Consider the following 21,196-nt stretch of genomic DNA (forward strand, 5'->3'; position numbering starts at 1 on the left):
TAACAATTGCTTTAGTTATTCGGACCAGCCATAGTGTAAGGCTCGGGTGTTCATGTAAAGCTGCATGAACCAGTTAACAGCCTAAGGGTAAGTTCACACAGGACTTTTTTGCTGCGTATTTTTGCTGCGTTTTTTATGCCAATTTTCAGCTGCTTATAATAGATGCGTTTTTTGTGCGGTTTTGGTGCGTTTTTTTGTCTATTTGTGCATGATAATAAAGTTGAGTGACCCCAGTGGAGCTTAGCATCGCCTTCATCCCAGCGGGGGAACAATTTACGGCGAATTACATGCCATGCATCGGCCTTTTTTTGACGATCACTGTAGTTTGGGCAAGCTACATCCCAAATTACAGGCATTGCTTCCACCTTGGAAAAATAAATGAAAAATTACCAAATGCAAGATGAAATGAAGCCAACATTCATGACAAGGAAGATGCAAACATACACATGCAGAACACATGAACATGTACATAACAGCACATGAGCATCGCAAAGTGTACCATTGCAAACAATCAGATAGATAGATATATCACAAATTAAAAAAAATATTACCTCCATGATTAGTTGGGAAACATTAATGCTCATCCTCCTATACCAAGACATGGCTAACACCTCACTACCAGAAACTCCCTCACAATAGATCACAATCAGGACACCTCACAATGGCTCTTCACACCTCACAATGGCTCACAATGGCTCTTCACACCTCACTACCAGGAACTCCCTCACAATAGATCACAATCAGGACACCTCACAATGGCTCTTCACACCTCACAATGGCTCTTCACACCTCACTACCAGGAACTCCCTCACAATAGATCACAATCAGGACACCTCACAATGGCTCTTCACACCTCACAATGGCTCACAATGGCTCTTCACACCTTACAATGGCTCACAATGGCTCTTCACACCTCACTACCAGGAACTCCCTCACAATAGATCACAATCAGGACACCTCACAATGGCTCTTCACACCTCACAATGGCTCTTCACACCTCACTACCAGGAACTCCCTCACAATAGATCACAATCAGGACACCTCACAATGGCTCTTCACACCTCACAATGGCTCACAATGGCTCTTCACACCTTACAATGGCTCACAATGGCTCTTCACACCTCACTACCAGGAACTCCTTCACAATAGATCACAATCAGGACACCTCACAATGGCTCTTCACACCTCACAATGGCTCTTCACACCTCACTACCAGGAACTCCCTCACAATAGATCACAATCAGGACACCTCACAATGGCTCTTCACACCTCACAATGGCTCACAATGGCTCTTCACACCTCACTACCAGGAACTCCCTTCGCTTTAGATCACAATCAGGACACCTCACAATGGCTCTTCACACCTCACAATGGCTCTTCACACCCCTAAGCTCTTGGCTGTGAGATCACTTCCTGCTGGCCATGATTTTTCTGCACAAAAAACGCAGCAAATAATGCTACATGCGTTTTTGCTGCGTTTTTTCCATCACCCATTCAAGTCAATGGGTGAAAAAACGCAGCAAAAACGCTGAAAGAAGTGACATGCCCTATGTCCAAAAAACGCAGCAAAGCAGAAAATACTGATCAAACAAAAACCCAATGTGTGTGCATGAGATTTCTGAAATTTCATAGGCTTTGCTGGTACTGTAAAAAGCAGCTGAAAATTAGCATAAAAAAAACGCAGCAAAAATACGCAGCAAAAAAGTCCTGTGTGAACGTACCCTAAGTATGTAGCAGTACAGACACAGAGGCTATTGACTGCATAAAGTGTATGAGAACATGATGCGAGGAACCTGATTGTTTTTTTTTTATTTTTTTTTATTTTAATTAGGCCACACAGGGATAGTTAGGTTAATGCGTTGAGGCAGTAGGCCAGCCTGAACAAATGAGTTTTTAGGGCACGCTTAAAACTGTGGGGATTGGGGATTAATCGTATTAACCTAGGTAATGCATTCCAAAGAATTGGCGCTGCACATGTAAAGTCTTGGAGATGGGAGTGGGAGGTTCTGATTATTGAGGATGCTAACCTGAGGTCATTAGCGGAGCGGACGGCACGGGTAGGGTGGTAGACTGAGACCAGAGAGGAGATGTAGGGTGGTGCTGAGCCATGGAGTGCTTTGTGGATGAGGGTAGTAGTTTTGTACTGGATTCTGGAGTGGATGGGTAGCCAGTGTAATGACTGGCACAAGGTAAATTGTTCTATCTGTTCCCTTATTCGGCCAAGAGCTGTCTTTCCCGACCTCCCCTGAAATGTTTGTGTTGGCCCTGGTGGGCCCTACATGTCCTTCATTTACTGAGAAAAGCCCAGATGTCTCCATTACTGATTGAGAGGAGCAGAGCCCAAGCACAGCCTAGTTCATTAGATGGGGAGTCCCGTGAGAACAACTTATCTGTCCACAGGATAAGGTTAGGGAATAACTTGCTGATCGATGGGGGGCTGACCTCTGGGACCCATACTGATAATGGAGTGGCAGGTCGCTGCTTTCATTCTCTTATGGGGCTGCCGGGAAAAATGAAGCTTAGTGTTCAGTAACCCCATAAAGAATGAATGGAGCAGTGGACGAGCGTATGTCCTTCCATATTGCCCCTTTCTGCCGGTTGGTGCGAGCCTCAGTGGTTGAACCGCCACCGATCAGCAAGTTATTACCTTTCCTGCGGATAGATGGTAACTTGTTTTCACCAGTAAACCCAATTAAAGTACCGTAGATGTATATTTGTTTCTACTTCAAAATACATTTTATTATCATTGATATTTTGTGCAAAATTCAGAATAATTCCTTTGTAAATATGTCTAGCAGTTGGAGTCTTATTTCTTATTTTATACTATTGACAGCTGGAATATATACAGATTGATCTTATCTTTATTAGTGGATAATAATAATTAAACCATTACAAAAAAATTGGGATAATTAGAGAATCGAAGCCACTAAAGGAATTGTATAAGAATAAAACTGCATCTACATGAGATTAACAAAGCACTCCTCCTCCTCCTGCCATCAAAGTTTTTATCCTCTTAATATATTGCAGTCTTCATATTATATAGCACTGTGTATATAGCACTGTGCATTTACAATTGCTCATTTTGCCTTTCTACCCAGCTAATTCTTCTTTTCTCTGCTCTATGTAGAAACAGGAAGTCTCTTGTCCCTGCATTTTCCATTCCCCTCTTCAACTCCTGACTCAGGGACTCATGACTCATACAGGGAAAATTGACCTCCTGTTTCTACATAGAGCTTAGAAGGATTCAGCTTATCCGTTTTTAATCACGTGATGTCATACACCTAATGGAAAAGAGAACAATTAACTGGATAGGAAGGCAAAATCAGCAATTGTAAGTACATAGTGCTGTACAATATCATTGAAGTAGGGGATATCCGGGAGTTATAATAAATATAAAGGTATATAGTTGCTAACAGAGGATACTACCTGTCTGTTTTCCCCAGTGCCTATCATTGGTCGCTCCTGCCGGAGATTCGGCTGCTCCCTGTCATCAGATCAACAGGTTCTCTTCCTGTTGATAGGGCGTGACTACCAGTGTCATGCTGATTGACAGCTAGCTTCCCCAATTAATCAATGGAGAGTCGGCTGTCAATTTTTCTACCTTTCTACCATGTAGTGACGTTGGTGGCCATAAGGTAGAAGGAAGGCAATAATTTATGAATATCCTCACCTATTGTATCCTCACCCATCCCTTGTAGATTGTGAGCCCTCGCGGGCAGGGTCCTCTCTCCTCCTGGACCAGTTGTGACTTGTTTAAGATTATTGTACTTGTTTTTATTATGTATACCGCTCCTCACATGTAAAGGGCCATGGGATAAATGGCGCTATAATAATAAATAATAATAATAAACGGCATGACACCAGTTGTCCCGTCCTGTCACCAGGAAGAGAAACTGCCTCTCTGTTGACCTGATGTCAGCGGAAGTCTGTGACTGCTCTTTGCTGGTGGAGAAAGGCGCCAGGTACAACAGGCAGGTAGGTAGTAACAATCTGCTTGTAAGTGCACTTTTTTTTTTTTTTTTTTTTTAATGTCCCAGATATTTTCTTATATGAGGATACAAATTTTTCTGGGAGTGCTTCTTAAAATTACAATGCAGGTTACTCCTGAGCACCCAGGTTATATAAACCTCCGCTCTGGAGTAGGGAACTCTGAAAACAGTCCCCCGAGGAAGCCCACGCGAAACGCGTGTCGGGGCTGATCTGGACACACGCTGACAGGTTACATGGTAAGCAGGATGTTGTTTGAATATGATCTCTGTCCCTTGGGTAGCGATATTTGGCTAATGGGTGTATGCTCTCCCACACTAAACCCTCTACCTTGTGACATTTGATCTACTGTTTACACCTTTATTGCGCTATGCTCTTTTTCGCTACTGCATTGGTTTTATTGGGGTGCAAATCATATGATGTCCGTCAGTTTGCCCAGCCTGTTTCCTTCAGTGTTTTTGCTGTTTCTTGTGTCCTCTTATGGAAGCCCTCTATGTGCCTTGTCAATGATGAGCTGTTTATATCATGATTTTTTTTTGGTGTTTAATAAATTACATTTTTATGATACAATTTTTCTGGACATGTGCTCCATGTGTTTGTGTAGGAGCTATATATTTTGGTGTGTCATTGATCTCATTGATCTAGTCCTTGGAGAAGGCATATGACCAGATTTAGTAATTGACATGTATCAGTGGTTTATGTTCTCAACTCTGAAAACTAGTGGAGTAAAACAATCAGAGATGCAAAAGAGTAGTCTAAATATCCATACAGACCTTGTGGTGGTGTAGCGCCCCATGCATGTTCCGCTTATCTTGATCAGGGGGTACACATGCATGAAGGCAGTTCACTACCACAGGGTCTGTATGGATGTCACGGATCCCTTCTCCGTGGTTTCACTTATTCGTCACGTGCCTGCTCTCACACGTGACTTGGGGTTGTGCCTGCAAGGGTTAATCTATCTCCCCTCTCTGTCCAGCATTCAACCTCTGTCCTATGCTGTAATGGGAGCATAAATCACACACCCGCTCATACACGCTGCCACCACTCACCGAACACACGAGCGATGAGTCCCAGAAATAATACTAATAAAAATATGTCTATCACTCATAAGGCTCACACACCTTAGGCTATGGATTTTTTTTAGAACATTCAAGGTTCAACTGGTTAAAGTTTTATACTTTAATAACAAAAGGTTCAATGCTTACAATAAGAAAAAGGTATACAAATATAATAAAAAGACATACAACTTATGCAAAACAGTATCAAAATAAACAGGAGAAACTTACAGAAGTTATCTAACTGGTTAGCTTCTGCTCCCTGAGGGTAGGAAGAATGTAGATTGGATCACATCAGCTTCTCAGGCTGCCCCCATCATGTGAACTCAATTCTGTCTGCAGCCTAAATGTATAACTTTGGTCTGGAGGTCAGGTTTCTAGACCGGCCCCTCAGGTCAATATCATAACTGCTGCCTGTTTGATTGGGCCACGGCCGCACCCCCAATGAATATATTATTTTCCCTTGAGATACTTGTGAAAAGGTTCTCAGGAATAAATGCCCTCCGGCCACAATTAACATCTCCCCTCCAAGACCTGAGAGGTGCCAAATGTTACCTTTCTTCTTGGCCCTAGCTGGACCTTCTGGTGAGATATGGAGACAATATTTCTACTAGTCCCAAGGAAGTACCTATTAACACCTAGGTGCGACTTGCCTTCAGGACAGATGTTACTTTATCACTAGTCACACATATAACCCTAGACATATGTCACTACACACACATATATATATATATATATATATATATATATATATATATATATATATATATATATATATATATATATATATATATATATATATATATATATATATATATATATATATATATATCTATTTCACCACAATGGATATACTGCTTTGCATCTGTGATTGTTTTCCTAGCATTACCCTGACTGCCTCCAGTGCTAGGGGACATGTGTACACCATTTGGTATTTGATAAAGAGGACTCGTTACTACATATAGAGCATTAGGCTGGTTATTTGTAAGCCTTACCCCACTGGTTTTCATGGTCGCCCACTCTAGAGCTGAAGGTTGCACATCGGAGTAACTTGCACTGTAATTTAGTCTCCTGCATTATATATCCTATAAAATCTTTTGTGTCTTCATTTTTGTAATTCTCACAATTTTATGGAATGGTTTTATCATTCATTAATAAAGATCAGATCCATTTACATTTATTCCAGTTGTCCAAATTGACTTTTGATTTTGTGTAATAGTCCAGGGACGGACACAGGAGCCGTCGACGATCTCGCCTATAAGGTGTTTGGATATTTACAGGTTTTTTATTGTTCTTCTATTCTGTCCAGACCCTTTGTTCTTTGTTCCCAGTAATAACCCTGTATGACATAAGTGGTGGTAGAAAGCTTCAATGTTACCATGCATCTTAATTGATGGTTGATGGTAGGCAGGGAGTTTTGAAAAATTTTAGAATCAAAAATGTATAATGTTAAAAAATGGACGTTAATGTAATGGTGGCAATTTGTCCTGCTGGCTTTATTGTGTAACATAATTTTTAGACAATGGAATTGCTGTGGATATGGTCCGCGCTGCTGAATAATGTAGGTCCAGACATGTTTTAAATAAGGAATGGTGGTTTATTCAGTGCGTTTCAAAGTCTAAATGACTTCTTCATCAGGAAAATACCACATGAATCCTGCTCTTTGCGCCAATCTCTCCAGCAGTTTATCGTTGATCATTTTTAGACCAGAATTTACTTGTAGAAATAGTTTTTCTTTCTTGAATACACATCTTGTAATAGAGTTGTATACAAACAATGGTTAAAGATTTTTGATTTATTAATTTTCCCCCTCCCCCCAGGTTCTTGACATCCCTCTTATCATCAATGTTATTCTCTGCCAATCCAATGCACTCTGAAAGCAAACTGAGCAGTCATGGGAAGGCATCTAGCAATGGTGGACAATCACAGCCTGCAAATGTGAGCCAAGGATCCAAAGAGACCGGGCTGCTTGGCCCCAAACCCAGTCACATGTCACCAAGCGGCGTGGGACTGAAAGCCACACAGAACCAGGGTCCGAACCATGGGAACGGGCAACGGGAACCATCTGGGGAGGTAGCAGAGCAAAAAGATCCAGGAACCCCCTCTCTGGACCCAGAACCCAAAGGTACCAAAATCATGTGTTCTTACTGTAATTAAGATTTAAAGCGTGTAGACGGGACGCCGCCTTCAGAGCCGCCGATCTTGCTGAGCGGCCCCAGTGTCACGTTGTCAGCGCCGCAGCCAATGCCGGAACCTGAGAACCGCAACATATTTTTAACATTGTGCAAAATATTGTCTTCAATTTTAGAACTTCAAATATTTTTAAATAACGTGTTTTTTTTCACACTTTGATCTGGCACAAAAAATTGCAGTTTTCGGCTGCTCTTGGAAAAAAAATAAGTGAGCTGTAAAAGGGGTGCGATTAGCTATGCAATTGGGCTTTATCAGATGTATTACAATTAAACAAAGGGTGGAGGGCACCACAAATAGCTTCAAAGAAGGAGGGTTCACCGTGGGCTTGAGAACAAGTATATCGAAGGACAAGAGAAAAGATCATGCCCACATACGCGGGAACACCTCAATATATAAGCAATTCAATACCTTATTGGCAAACATCACAAAATGCATGAAGGACAAGAACACGAAATATTAAAAACACTTAAAAATTGCACACCTGCAATAAACACCTATAGAAATGCCATGCCCTAATGTGGGGGCAATGACAACCCACAAAGAGTGTGTATCCCCTATAACAAATAAATCAATATATCAGTATAACATTGCTCCTAGGATGCAACCAGTCTGAGCCATATTAAGCAATATACATGGCTATATTAATATCACAGTACCATATAACCCCAAAATAAGGTGCATAATTCTAGCGCAAAACATACTAACTGTTAGCGGCATCAAAAAAAGCGCAAGTCTGTTAGATATATATAAAGAGGGACAAGAGGAAATGGAACTAAAGATGATAAATAAATGAACCTGATCCTCAGATCAATGTACCCTCATACCAAACCATAGATCCAAGATGGAACCATGTCCGCAATAGGGGAATAAAGTGTGGGATAGGTTCCCACGCGTATCGCCGCCCAGATTGTGGCTTCTTCGGGGAAAAAGATAGCATATTGTGTTAAGGGTCCCTCAGGTATATATACACATTCATTATAATTAAAAAGTGTTCACCTGGAAGAAGAGCGTTTAGTGATTACGCACATGGAGCGCTGTATGACCGCAGCCATCTTGTGCTTGTTCAAGATTGGGACTTTGCAATAAAGTTCTGTGAAATCGCTAACGCGCATGCGCCCAGTTTGGAGTCCGGCGCACGCCAACAATTCACAGATTCTCGGTATAGTCCCTACTGCGCATGCGCAGGGGAGAAAGACATACCAGCGTGCATGTAATGCCACTATCAAGGCAGCACAATAACTGCGCACATTTTTCATGTGCCCAGGACACAAAAGATCCCAACCTAACGCGGGACCCAAGCATCCAGTGCAAGTCCATGAGCAGATGGGTAAATAAGTAAAGATAGAAACATAGTCTACTTGATATATGGAAAGATGTCGTACGGTCAGCAAAGGTACATACATGTATATGAAGAAGCACAGAATAAGAGGAATGTCTATTTACCAAGGATTGTAATGCCTTTAACAAGATATACAAATGATTGAGACACCCCTAATAGCCCATATACAGATTGTGTATGTAAAAAATAACATACACGCAAAAACATCATAGATGGAAAATTAGGTCATATTTATAGCTCCATATGTTAGTGAAAAGAAATATATACATAAACCACCCATTGATGATAAAGGATGTCTGTTTAATTTACGATTTGTCGCACTCTCCAAGACACTCATGGGACAGGTGCTTAATAATCTGAGAACTAGAATACCGTAGTTAGACAAATGCCACATCCGTGGTTCCAAAATAGAGCTCCCGATATAAATCTACAAACATGAGCAGCAACCACATGTACGGTACATAAAATACAGAAAAATAATAACACAAACAAAGACCAGTGCCGTTGTGGATTGTTTGGACATAGCTTATTCAGCAACACTCATTAGGGGCCCACATCAAAAAGAGGGCTCTAGATATACTGATAACCCCATGTTATAGCGCATATTACATGAATGTAGTATGTGAAATTTACCACTTCTAGCTTATTTCTATTTGTTTTTTGTTATTATTATGAAAAAGCGAAAAAACTCATATGCACACAGCTCATTGATATATGGTACTGTGATATTCGATACTAACACAACCCTGTAACAGAATGAAATGAAACATAGCTGTGATCAATACAAACCCAGAAGAAATGGGCAAATCCTATATGAAATAAATGATATGCATAAGTAAGTTGAATAAACAGATGGATATTATAAACTAATGCCTTCAAGTAATCAACAAGAGTTTCTTCTAGACAGTCCACTAGAAATTCTTAATAGATATGGTGCGGGAAAAAAAAATATATATTTTGAATTGTAAATACAGTATGTATATAGAATGCCAAATAAAGTGCATGTCTAAGCTGAAAATCAGCCATAAAAAAGAGAAAAGGAGCCTCCTCGTTAAGTCCATTTGGTGACATGCTCTTCATGTTAAAGATCCAGCGGGATTCCCGGCGTAGAAGTCCTTTAGTCTGGTCACCACCACGAATACTGCTCAGCACCTGATCAACAATCATTATTCGTATATTATGGGATCTACTGTCGTGATATTCCAAAAAATGAGATGGTCTTGCCCTTCTCCTTATCCCTTTTGGCCTTTCCAATATTTGATATGTGCTGCTGAATTCTCCGTCCGATCTCCTGGCTTGTCTGTCCAACATATATTTTCGGGCATTGGCAAATTAGTAAGTAGATAACATTCCTTGATCGACAGTTGGAGTATATCTTCGTTTCTATCCTCTCTGGAAAAACTGAAGCGTCAAAACATCAGTGGCAATCATATAAGGACACACATTGCAATTACTGCAAGGAAAGGATCCCTTTAACCGTCTCTCTGTCCCCAATCTCATAGTTGGTCTCTTAAAATGACTTGTAGTGAGGTGATCCTTAAGATTCCTGGCTCTTCTAGCAATAATCCTAGGTCTATCGGATAAATGGGGTCTGAGTTTCGGCTCATTTAAGAGAATGCCCCAATGTTTTCCCAGAATATTATAAATGTCCTGACACTGATTGTTGTATACAGTTATTAAGTTAACTGTTGAGATTTCATCCTTGACCCTGGGTTGTAGAAGGCATTGTCTGTCACTGTGCCGAGAATTCTCAAAAGCTCGTGATATAGTTTTATGTGGGTACCCTCTCTCAGACAAACGGGCCGTTAAATCACATGCTCCTTCCCGAAAGTTAATATCTGAACTACAATTTCGCCTTACCCTTAAAAATTGACCCTTAGGGAGATTTTTCCGCAGATGCTGAGGGTGAAAGCTTGAGAAGTGGAGCAGGTTGTTCGTCGCAGTTGTCTTGCGATGAATTTCGCTTTGAATCCGGCAGCCAACTTTCATAAACTTGAGATCCAAAAATTCCACCGATGTTGTGGAAAGAGAGGCTGTCAAAGAGATGTTAAACGTATTACCATTGAGCGTGGTGATGAAATCTTTGCATTCAGCTTCAGACCCTGTCCACAAGACCAGAAGGTCATCAATGAAACGAAACCAACGGAATACGTTAGCTTTAATGGCACGCAACGGGCGCACTTGTGTCTCCTCCCAACAACCCATGAAGAGGTTGGCGTACGAAGGAGAACAGCGGGCGCCCATTGCAGTGCCGGAGATCTGTTTGTAGAACACCCATTCAAAAACAAAGTAACTATTGGACAACATAAAGGATAATAATTCCACAATAAAGGACTGATGTCTGCGATCACCTGTGATTTGCTGATTCAGGAAGAACGAGACCGCCTCAATGCCCAGTGTGTGGCTTATGCAGGTATACAATGAAACAACGTCCATCATGACAAGTATGGTCTCCTCTGGGATGGTCAGATTCTGTAGCTGGCGAATTAGATGAGAAGTATCCTGGATATAAGAGTCTAAATGGGTGACAAAAGGTTGCAAAAAGTGGTCCAAGTATATGCAAGGTCTCTCATAGAGACTGCCAATACCAGCCACTATCTGCCTACCCGGTGGTTCTTGGATCGATTTATGGATCTTCGGAAGTAGATATAGGGTCGGAACAATCGGAGAAGCTGTGGTCAAGAATTTGAATTCCCTATTGTCCAATATACAGCTATATTTGGCCGAGATAAGTAGACAGTCCAGCTTTTTCGTAAAAATGCCTGTAGGATCAGAGGGTAAAACTTGATAACACTCAGAATTGCTTAGGTGTCTTCGAGCCTCTTTTGGGATCTTTTGCGTCCTTGGCACATGCGCACATGAAAAATGTGCGCAGTTATTGTGCTGCCTTGATAGTGGCATTACATGCACGCTGGTATGTCTTTCTCCCCTGCACATGCGCAGTAGGGACTATACCGAGAATCTGTGAATTGTTGGCGTGCGCCGGACTCCGAACTGGGCGCATGCGCGTTAGCAATTTCGCAGAAGTTTATTGCAAAGTCCCAATCTTGAATATGCACAAGATGGCGGCGGTCATACAGCGCTCCATGTGCGTAATCACTAAACGCTCTTCTTCCAGGTGAACACTTTTTAATTATAATGAATGTGTGTATATATACCTGAGGGACGCTTAACACAATATGCTATCTTTTTCCCCGAAGAAGCCACAATCTGGGTGGCGATACGCTTGGGAACCTATCCCACACTTTATTCCCCTATTGCGGACATGGTTCTATCTTGGATCTGTGGTCTCTTGGTATGAGGGTACATTGATCTGAGGATCAGGTTCATTTATTTATCATCTTTAGTTCCATTTCCTCTTGTCCCTCTTTATATATATATAACAGACTTGCTCTTTTTTTGATGCCTCTAACAGTTAGTATGTTTTGCGCTAGAATTATGCACCTTATTTTGGGGTTATATGGTACTGTGATATTAATATAGCCATGTATATTGCTTAATATGGCTCAGACTGGTTGCATCCTAGGAGCAATGTTATACTGATACATTGATTTATTTGTTATAGGGGATACACACTCTTTGTGGGTTGTCATTGCCCCCACATTAAGGCATGGCATTTGTATAGGTGTTTATTGCATGTGTGCAATTTTTAAGTGTTTTTAATATTTCATGTTCTTGTCCTTCATGTATTTTTTGATGTTTGACAATAAAGTTTTGGATTGCTTATATGTTGAGGTGTTCGGCTGGTTTCACACTTGCGTTTTGATCTGCAGCGTTTTAGCGCTAAAAAACGCATGCGTTTTTTTTCCTATACTTAACATTAAAAAACGCATGTGTTTTTTAGCGTGTGTTTTGACGCGTTTTCGGCAACGCATGCGTTTTTTGACGCGTGCGTTCATTTGCAGAATTGCAACATGTAGTAATTTCTAGCGGCGTTTTTTGCCGAAAAAAAACCGCATGCGTTTATTCGCGGCAAAAAAATGCATTGCTGTCTATGTAAACGCATGCGTTTTTAAGCACATGCGTTTGCTTGCGTTAAAAACGCATGCGTTTTTACCGAAAAACACAAGAAAACACAAGAAAAAACAAGAAAACCCTAACCCTAAACACAAGAAAAAACAAGAAAACCCTAACCCTAAACACAAGAAAAAACAAGAAAACCCTAACCCTAGGGTTACTAAGGATCCTAACCCTAACCCTAAGGTTAGGATCCCTAGTAACCTTAGGGATCCTAACCCTAGGGATCCTAACCCTTAGGGTTAGGGTCCTAACCCTTAGGGTTAGGATCCCTAGGGTTAGGGTTAGGATCCCTAGGGGTAGGGTTAGGGTTTGGATCCCTAGGGTTAGGGTTAGGGTTAGGGTTAGGGTTTGGATCCCTAGGGTTAGGGGTAGGGTTAGGGTTAGGGTTTGGATCACTAGGGGTAGGGTTAGGGTTAGGGTTTGGATCCTTAGGGTTAGGGGTAGGGTTAGGGTTTGGATCCCTTTATCACCTTGATGGAGGGGGGTGGCTTATCAGTGACCTGGTGACCTGGACATTCTAATAAAAAGCTACCCCTAACCCTAGGGATCCTAACCCTAGCTAATTCCATTAATAGTGTGTTTTCTAGTTGATTTTGATGATTGGCAGCTGTCACACACTTCTCAGCATGCGTTTAAAAAACGCAAACGCGGGAAAAAACGCATGTAAACGCGGGAAAACGCCACGGGGTTTTTTTTGCGCAAAAACGCATGCGTCTAAATAACGCAGCGTTTGCATGCGTTTACATGTGTTTTTTCACCACATGCGTTTTTTTTTTTAAACGCTGCAGATCAAAACGCAAGTGTGAAACCAGCCTAACCGCGTATGTGGGCATGATCTTTTCTCTTGTCCTTCGATAACCAGATGTATTAATTGCAACTTTTTATAAAGCCACAAAAGAAAAGTTACAATGCTTGTTACAGTAAGCAGGGGGTAGGGTAGCGGCCAAACAACTCTAGACAGACGTTGGATGTAAAGGTCTGCCAAATTTATCAAATCTCATGCAATACCTTAACAATTTTGGAACAATTAATTGCGATAACTACCGTATATACTCGAGTATAAGCCGACCCGAGTATAAGCCGACCCCCCTAATTTTGCCACAAAAAACTGGGAAAACTTAGTGACTCGAGTATAAGCCTAGGGTGGAAAATGCAGCAGGTACCGGTGAATTTCAAAATTAAAAATAGATACTCCATACCGTTCATTATGGCCCCATACATGCTCCACATAAAGCTGTGCCACATATAATGCTCTGCACCGTTCATTATGGCCCCATAGATGCTCCACATAAAGCTGTGCCATATATACAATGCTCTGCACCATTGCCCCATATATACTCCACATAAAGCTGTGCCATATATACAATGCTCTGCACCGTTGCCCCATAGCTGTGCCATATATATAGTGCTCTGCACCGTTGCCCCATAGCTGTGCCATATATATAGTGCTCTGCACCGTTGCCCCATAGCTGTGCCATATAGTGCTCTGCACCATTGCCCCATAGCTGTGCCATATAGTGCTCTGCACCGTTGCCCCATAGCTGTGCCATATAATGCTCTGCACCATTGCCCCATAGCTGTGCCATATAATGCTCTGCACCATTGTCCCATAGCTGTGCCATATAGTGCTTTGCACCATTGCCCCATAGCTGTGCCATATAGTGCTCTGCACCGTCCATTATTGCCCCATAGCTGTGCCATATAGTGCTCTGCACCGTTGCCCCATAGCTGTGCCATATAGTGCTCTGCACCGTTGCCCCATAGCTGTGCCATATAGTGCTCTGCACCATTGCCCCATAGCTGTGCCATATAGTGCTCTGCACCGTCCATTATTGCCCCATAGCTGCTGCTGCAATAAAAAAAAAAAAAAAACACATACTCACCTGTCTTGCTTGCAGCTCCTCGGCGCCATCTTCCCGGCGTCTCTCTGCACTGACTGATCAGGCAGAGGGCGGCGCGCACACTATATGCGTCATCGCGCCCTCTGACCTGCACAGTCAGTGCGGAGAGAGAGAGACGCCGGGAAGATGGAGACAGCGCCCGGCGTGTGGAACGAGGACAGGTGAATATGTCATACTTACCTGCTCCCGGCGTCCCGCTCCTTCCCCCTGCCTGTCTTCGGTGCCGCAGCCTCTTTCTCTATCAGCGGTCACCGGCACTGCTTCATTAGAGAAATGAATAGGCGGCTCCGCCCCTATGGGAGGTGGAGCAGCCTATTCATTTCTCTAATGAGCGGTCCCACGTGACCGCTCAGGGGAAGAGGCTGCGGCACCGAAGACCGTGTGACAGGCAGGGGGAGCGTCAGGATCGCCGGGACTAGGTAAGTATATGACAGTGCTCACCCGCCGACCCCACCACCGATCATGACTCGAGTATAAGCCGAGGGGGCACTTTCAGCCCAAAAATTTGGGCTGAAAATCTCGGCTTATACTCGAGTATATACGGTATGTTAGAAAATTCCCCTCATGATGAATTCTATGTTTTAGAAGTTGTCTGCTTTAATTTCCTATTATAGAACAGATTACTTACCATAAATGAGGTGCCATATATTCCATAAGAATATTCAGCTCCCATGATAATTTCTTTCTGTATTCTTGAGAAAATGACCAGATTGTGTATATACTTACGGGATGCTGTCACTAGGGCAGCATCCATATAGATCACGGCTTCGTAAAGAGATTTACCAGCGCATTCAATGGTTGATCAGTGCCGTACCCTCCTCTGAGACCCCTTCACTAAGAATATGTCTCCCCTTCTGTGACTTGTAGTCTCTCGAGTCTCGTTTCTTGGCACGGTGACTGGAGTTCTTCCATTGTGCTGATTGGCAAGACCACCAGCAATCCAGTTATCACTTCCTACCATGAAAGAAAATATTAATATTGTCATGAAAATGATGAAATGTGATGCCTCATCATCACTGAACTAAATAGAACCACTGAATCCCTCTCCCCGCCCCAACAAATCCTCATTGTAGGTTGTTACAGGGAAGCTATCATCATAAAATGACCTATTATTTTAATCAGGTGCTTGTATTACATTTGCTGTTAAACAGTTTTTGGAGATATATATATTGTATTTCTCCTGATCTTTGTGAAAAAAAAAAATAATAAAAGAATAAAATAAAACTTGTAATTCTGCAATTTTCAAACTGGCCACTGGGATTATTTTAGATTCCTACTTCCTGTCTTTTCAGGAAGAGTTTACTGGAGTTCTGTTATCTGCGGAGGCAGGAATGCAATGATGGGTAATGCCTCTATACACCACATCCACCAATCACAATAGGCTATGTCAGAGCTCCTCCTCCTTCAAAATGGCTTTGGCACATGCTCATTAGACAATACAAAAGATAGGATTGGGATCAGACTATTGTGGCTAATGTATGTGTATTGTATCTGAAAACGTACTTAGGGCTTACACTCCTACATTTAAAATGACAGATGAGCGCCATCTGATAAAAAATCAGAATGCACTCTGACTAAAGTTAATCAATGATTCAGTTCTCATCTGCAATTTTTTTTTTTTTTTTTAATCCCCCCCTCCTCCATTCAAATCAAACTGAGAAAAAATAATCACAGCACGCTGCAAGTGGCCGCGTATATCGGATGAGATTTGCACTGCACATGGACCATGCATGTGCCATCCAATTTTTACGCACCCGTCTCTTAGGAAACCTGACATTTCATCAGCTGAGTGCAGTAAATTCAGAGCGTAACAAGTCACAATAGGTAGAATTGATATATACATAGATCGAAAGATGTCAGTGACATATATAGTTAGTGTAGTTCTTGTGTAGTTAAATGTACATGTATTTAGTAAAAAAAAAAATGAAAACAAATGGCGTGGAGTCCCCCTAATTTATAGTAACCAGCTGAGGGAAGGCCAACAGCTGAGGACTGATGTTTATAGTCTGGGAAGCAGGTAAGCTATTAATATCAGCTCACAGCTGTCTACTTAGGCTGTGTTATTAACAAGGGGTTAACCCCCTCCAAAAAATGATGTAGGGTAAAAAATAACAAAAACACAATATTCCTCACCTGTCCGTAGATAGTCACCCCTTGTTAATAACAAAGACTAAGTAGACAGCTGTGGGCTGATTTTAATAGCCCAGGAAGCTCCATGTTTCTTACCCCCTTCCCAGACTATAAACATCAGCCCCTACTGTTGGCTTTTCCTCAGCTGGTTAATAGAAATTAGGGGAACCTCATGACCTTTTTTTCTTTTAGTTATTTAATTATGAGCTAAACACATGTACAGTAAGCTGCACTTCACTGATTATATATCTCAATGACGTCTATCTAGATCTGTATAAAACATTGTCATTTCAAGCTCGTTTACGAACTAATAAAACAGTATTTCTCTATGTAAAAGCTTATGTTAAAAACGCATTGCATGTAGATTGCATACGCGTGTCATATAGGTGAGAAAATATAGAAACAGAGAGAGGGGAGCGCACATGAATGGTATCAGCCGGGAAAAGAATGCAGAAAGGTCATAGACCTACTCACCGCAGATGGTTATGCTGGACAAGCATAACAATGTGGAGTGGCTCAGAAGGATTCCTAGTCTTGTGGGGCAGATGAACGGCAGCTCCCAGACCTCGGCACAGTGGTATCCAGAAGGAACAGGACGATGATGGATGACCGGAGATGTGGCGGCGTGCAGGAGACTCCGAGCACTGCTTCCCACGTGATCAAGGACCTGCCGGTCACGTGGTGGAAGGTCCTGGAGCTGCAAAGGGCAATTTGGCTTGTCAGCTGCAGCTCCCACCGCGATCCTTCAAGGAGGGAGCAGTAATGCAAATTGAAAAAAGTAAAGCGGTCTGGATGGAGCGCTGATGACAGAGGCCACCAGAGCACAGGTTAGGGATTTAAAATCTTTAATCACAATCATATAGGTGAGAAAAATCACATGTCCTACTTTTTCAGGAACACAATGTGGCCAATTTTATTTATGCTGATGAGTGCGAGCCCTTAAATTTTTTTCTGCTAAGGCATTCCCTTCAAGTTCTTCCAACCAAGCATAGAGACTATTTTATTATATTTTAAGATATTTCAGGCATTAAAAGCTGGAGTTTTTTCTTGGCTATAGGGCAACTGTTCAATGCTGGATTTCACATAAGCCATTTGACCCCAAAAGTCATTTTTTTTTTATAACTGCTCCAGAAGCACTTGTTCAAAATTAGACTCACAATTTTCCAATGTCCCAATTTATTTTTTTTCCAGTTGTGTAATTGGATTTTGGCATGAATAGCTGGGCTTTTAGGTAATGTAAGATGATGATACAGGTGAAGGCATTTCCTACAAATATTAATGTTGAGCTGTACGTTTTACTCTATGCAGAGGAACTGTTACCAGTTCTAGTTTCATTCCAATGTAATCCACAGTACGTGATTTTATTAACTAAAATCTCAAAGAACGCACATTACATCTCAGGGCTAGGGACATTTTGCCAAGTGCTGACCACCTCCCATATATTTATTGCAAATAAAAACAAGAGTCAGCAACCACTGATCGATTAGTGCTCTGTACCTGCTTACCCCAACGCACGTTTCTCGATCGATACCTTTTTCAGGGGGCATGGCAGAAGCATACTTAGTCAGATTTAAATACAGACTCTGCTAGGTATCACGTGATAAAAATGACCAATACTAGTCCGATCCTTGATACATACACAGGACTTTTCGGAAGTCATTACGACTCAACCCTGGCTCTCAGGCACTACAATGCTTGCACAGAAACCCGATAAAGAACTGGCCTATTCAGACATGTGCATATTGAAGCCGGTGCGGAGAAAAAATGTCCTTTATTATTAAGAGAAAACCATATTACGAGATTAATTTTTATACATGAAACTTGATCAACCGTAGTAATGTACAGCGTGATCTACTAATATAAGTGCATGATACATAAGAAATGCAATAAACAAAGAGGGGAAGGTTTGCATGATGTTATTGCCCGTTATGCTTTCAGTATGCCTGCTAGGCTGCATTATGATGAACCATAATTTTTAACCATGCGATGTCTGTGTGCACAAAGGTCCGCTGTGGACAGACCACTGACCAGTGTAAGTCAAAGTGGGTGTTCACATGTGTGTTTGACCATACAGACAGACTACCCTTTTTAAAAATAAAAATCACTAAAGCATCCTTTAGTTTCCCCCATTTTGCAGACAAAACAATCTCTATCCTAGAAGAAAAAAAATGATTTTGTTTCAAGACACAAAACATATAAAAAGTCTATAAAAGAGAACCAAATATTATAAGGGAAAAATACCAAATATTGCAGAGGATGGTCAACTCTCATTCCCTGCTGGATACATGTTTACCTTTTTGTTTTGTGATCTTGTGAGCTATAAATCTAGTAATGTTTGTGTTGTACTTTTGGCTTCTTACCTGCCATGTTTTGTTTTTTTATTTTTTTTTAGGAGAGTTACCCCCTCGCAGCAAAAGACGTTGTGTTTTGGAGCGTAAACAGCCGTACAGTGGAGACGAGTGGTGTTCAGGACCGGACAGCGAAGAGGATGAGAAGAATTTATTGATCGCTCACAGTAAGCCAGTTCTGATTCCATGGATACATTCTTTTAATAAAATCCTGGTTTGATGATTTTTTGTTGTTGTCTGGATACATTATTAATGCACCATAAACTAAAGCATGCGTTTTGGCCTGTTAGCCTTAATCTTTGGAGACAGCTGGCAAGTTGCTGCTGCTGTTCTACTCGCCCTTTACCAGCAATGTACATCTTATTTGTGTGGTTTTCTAAGGTAAAATTGATCCATAGCATAGGGAATCTTTGCCTTAAACTTTTGCAAAGTAACAAAATAGAAGTATTAAGAGGGTTTTTTTTTTTTTTTTTTTTGAGAGAACAAACGAGAAACATAAATCACATCAGTTTATGGTGTGGCTCACTTTGCCTTCAAAACTGCATCAAAGCATCAGTTTCTCTAGGAACACTTGCACAATGTCAAGTATTTTGTAGGCTTATAGTCAGGTGCATGAGTAACTAACGATACCAAACAGGTGGTGATGAACATCATTTTTATATGTAGGTTGAAACAGTCAAAAACAGAAACAAATATGTAGGAGGCTTAAAACTGGGCAAAGAAGAGACCAACTCTGCTACAACAGTGAGGTTGTTGAAGACTGTTTCAGGTCACAGATGACTGAGCAAACAACAAGACACAAGGTAGTTATACTGCATCAGCAAGGCTTTGCCCAGGCAAACATTTCAAAGCAGACCGGGGGTGTCAAGATGTGGTGCTCAATAAGAAGAGGCATGAAGAAATGGGCAACGTTGAGGACCCTAGATAGTGGTCAGCCAAGGAAACCTAGTGCAGCAAATGAAAGGCATATCATGTTTACTACCATTCGATATCAGAAGGTGGCCAGCAGGGCCATCAACTCAGAATTGGGAGCAATCGGTGGGACCCATCTACGGGTCGGAGATGTCTGGCCAGAACTGATCTTCATGTGAGAATTGTGGCTAAAAATCATACCTTTGACATGGAAACAAGGCCAAGAAACTCAAATATACATGAAAACATAGGAACTGGGGTGGAGAAAAATGGTGGCAGCCATTGCTCTGGACTAGCAAATAAAACTGAAATATTTGGCTCTCAGAGAAGGCAATCTGTTCATAAAGGTCTGGAGAGCAGTACAATACTGAGTGCCTACAGATGGCTGAAGGATGAGGGCAGATTAATGGTGTCCTCAATGCTGAGATATAACGGCAGATACTCCTTCATCAGGAAGACGTTTCATTTGCTCCAACAATGACCCCACACATACAACCAATGTCAGTAAGAACGACGGCGTAAAGAACAAGTAGTCCTGGAAGTGATGATATGGCCCTGACTGAGCCCTGATCTCACCATCATCCAGTCTCTGTGGAATTTCATGAAGAGACAGAAGGATTTGCACAAGTGACTTCAGCAGAAGATCTGCGGTTAGTAGATGTTTGTAGCAACCTCCCTTCAAAAAGTGTGTGCAAGTGTACCTAGAAGAACTGTTACTTTGCCGTTTTGAAGGCAAAGGACGGTCACCAAATATTGATGCGATTCAGAATTGTCTTTTGTTAATTGACAAAAATGTTTTTTTTAAAGTATTTTTACTTTGCAACATATTTTCTGTACCTGCCTAAAACTTTTGCACAGTTTAGAAATAATTTTAGTTTTGGATATAGGATGTATATGAAGACATGAACTAAATGTCATTTGTCTCTCCACCTTGTCAGACTGTAGCGTCAGTGATTCTGCGATATCCGCTCCTACAGTACCAGGATCAGGATCTGCTTCCCTTCCAGGACTCAATGACTCCAGTTCTTCCAGCACACCCCATGGGGCTAACCAAAACTTACATGGAGAGGGAGGCGGGCCAGGAGGTCCGTCCAAGGCGCCCTCACAATACGTTTATGTCTTCACAACGTATTTGGCAAACGCGTGAGTCGTCATGTTATTACTAGTCAACGTGGTGAACGGCATAAATGCTCTACAAGGAATACAGTATTATAACCTGGAAAATAGTACATGAAATAGTATATACATCTGAAATAAGTTTACATACTCAGGTTATAGTCATTAAAACTCTTCTGTATCACCTGCCCCCAT

General features: G+C 41.6%; 1 protein-coding gene across 2 annotated transcripts in view; it reads left to right on the forward strand.

The window, feature by feature from the left end:
• The window catches only part of BCL9L (BCL9 like), a 64,443-nt gene that overhangs the window by 27,108 nt on the left and 16,139 nt on the right, over positions 1-21,196 (forward strand). For both annotated transcript variants that reach the window (XM_077250459.1, XM_077250460.1), the window contains exons 2-4: positions 6,863-7,167; positions 19,018-19,140; positions 20,824-21,028. In XM_077250459.1, the coding sequence (XP_077106574.1) occupies positions 6,888-7,167; positions 19,018-19,140; positions 20,824-21,028 (608 nt within the window). In that variant the 5' untranslated portion in view covers positions 6,863-6,887. The remainder of the gene's footprint in view (positions 1-6,862; positions 7,168-19,017; positions 19,141-20,823; positions 21,029-21,196) is intronic.

Source organism: Ranitomeya variabilis, chromosome 4 (genome assembly GCF_051348905.1).
Source record: "Ranitomeya variabilis isolate aRanVar5 chromosome 4, aRanVar5.hap1, whole genome shotgun sequence".
In the NCBI taxonomy this organism is placed as follows: Eukaryota; Metazoa; Chordata; class Amphibia; order Anura; family Dendrobatidae; genus Ranitomeya; species Ranitomeya variabilis.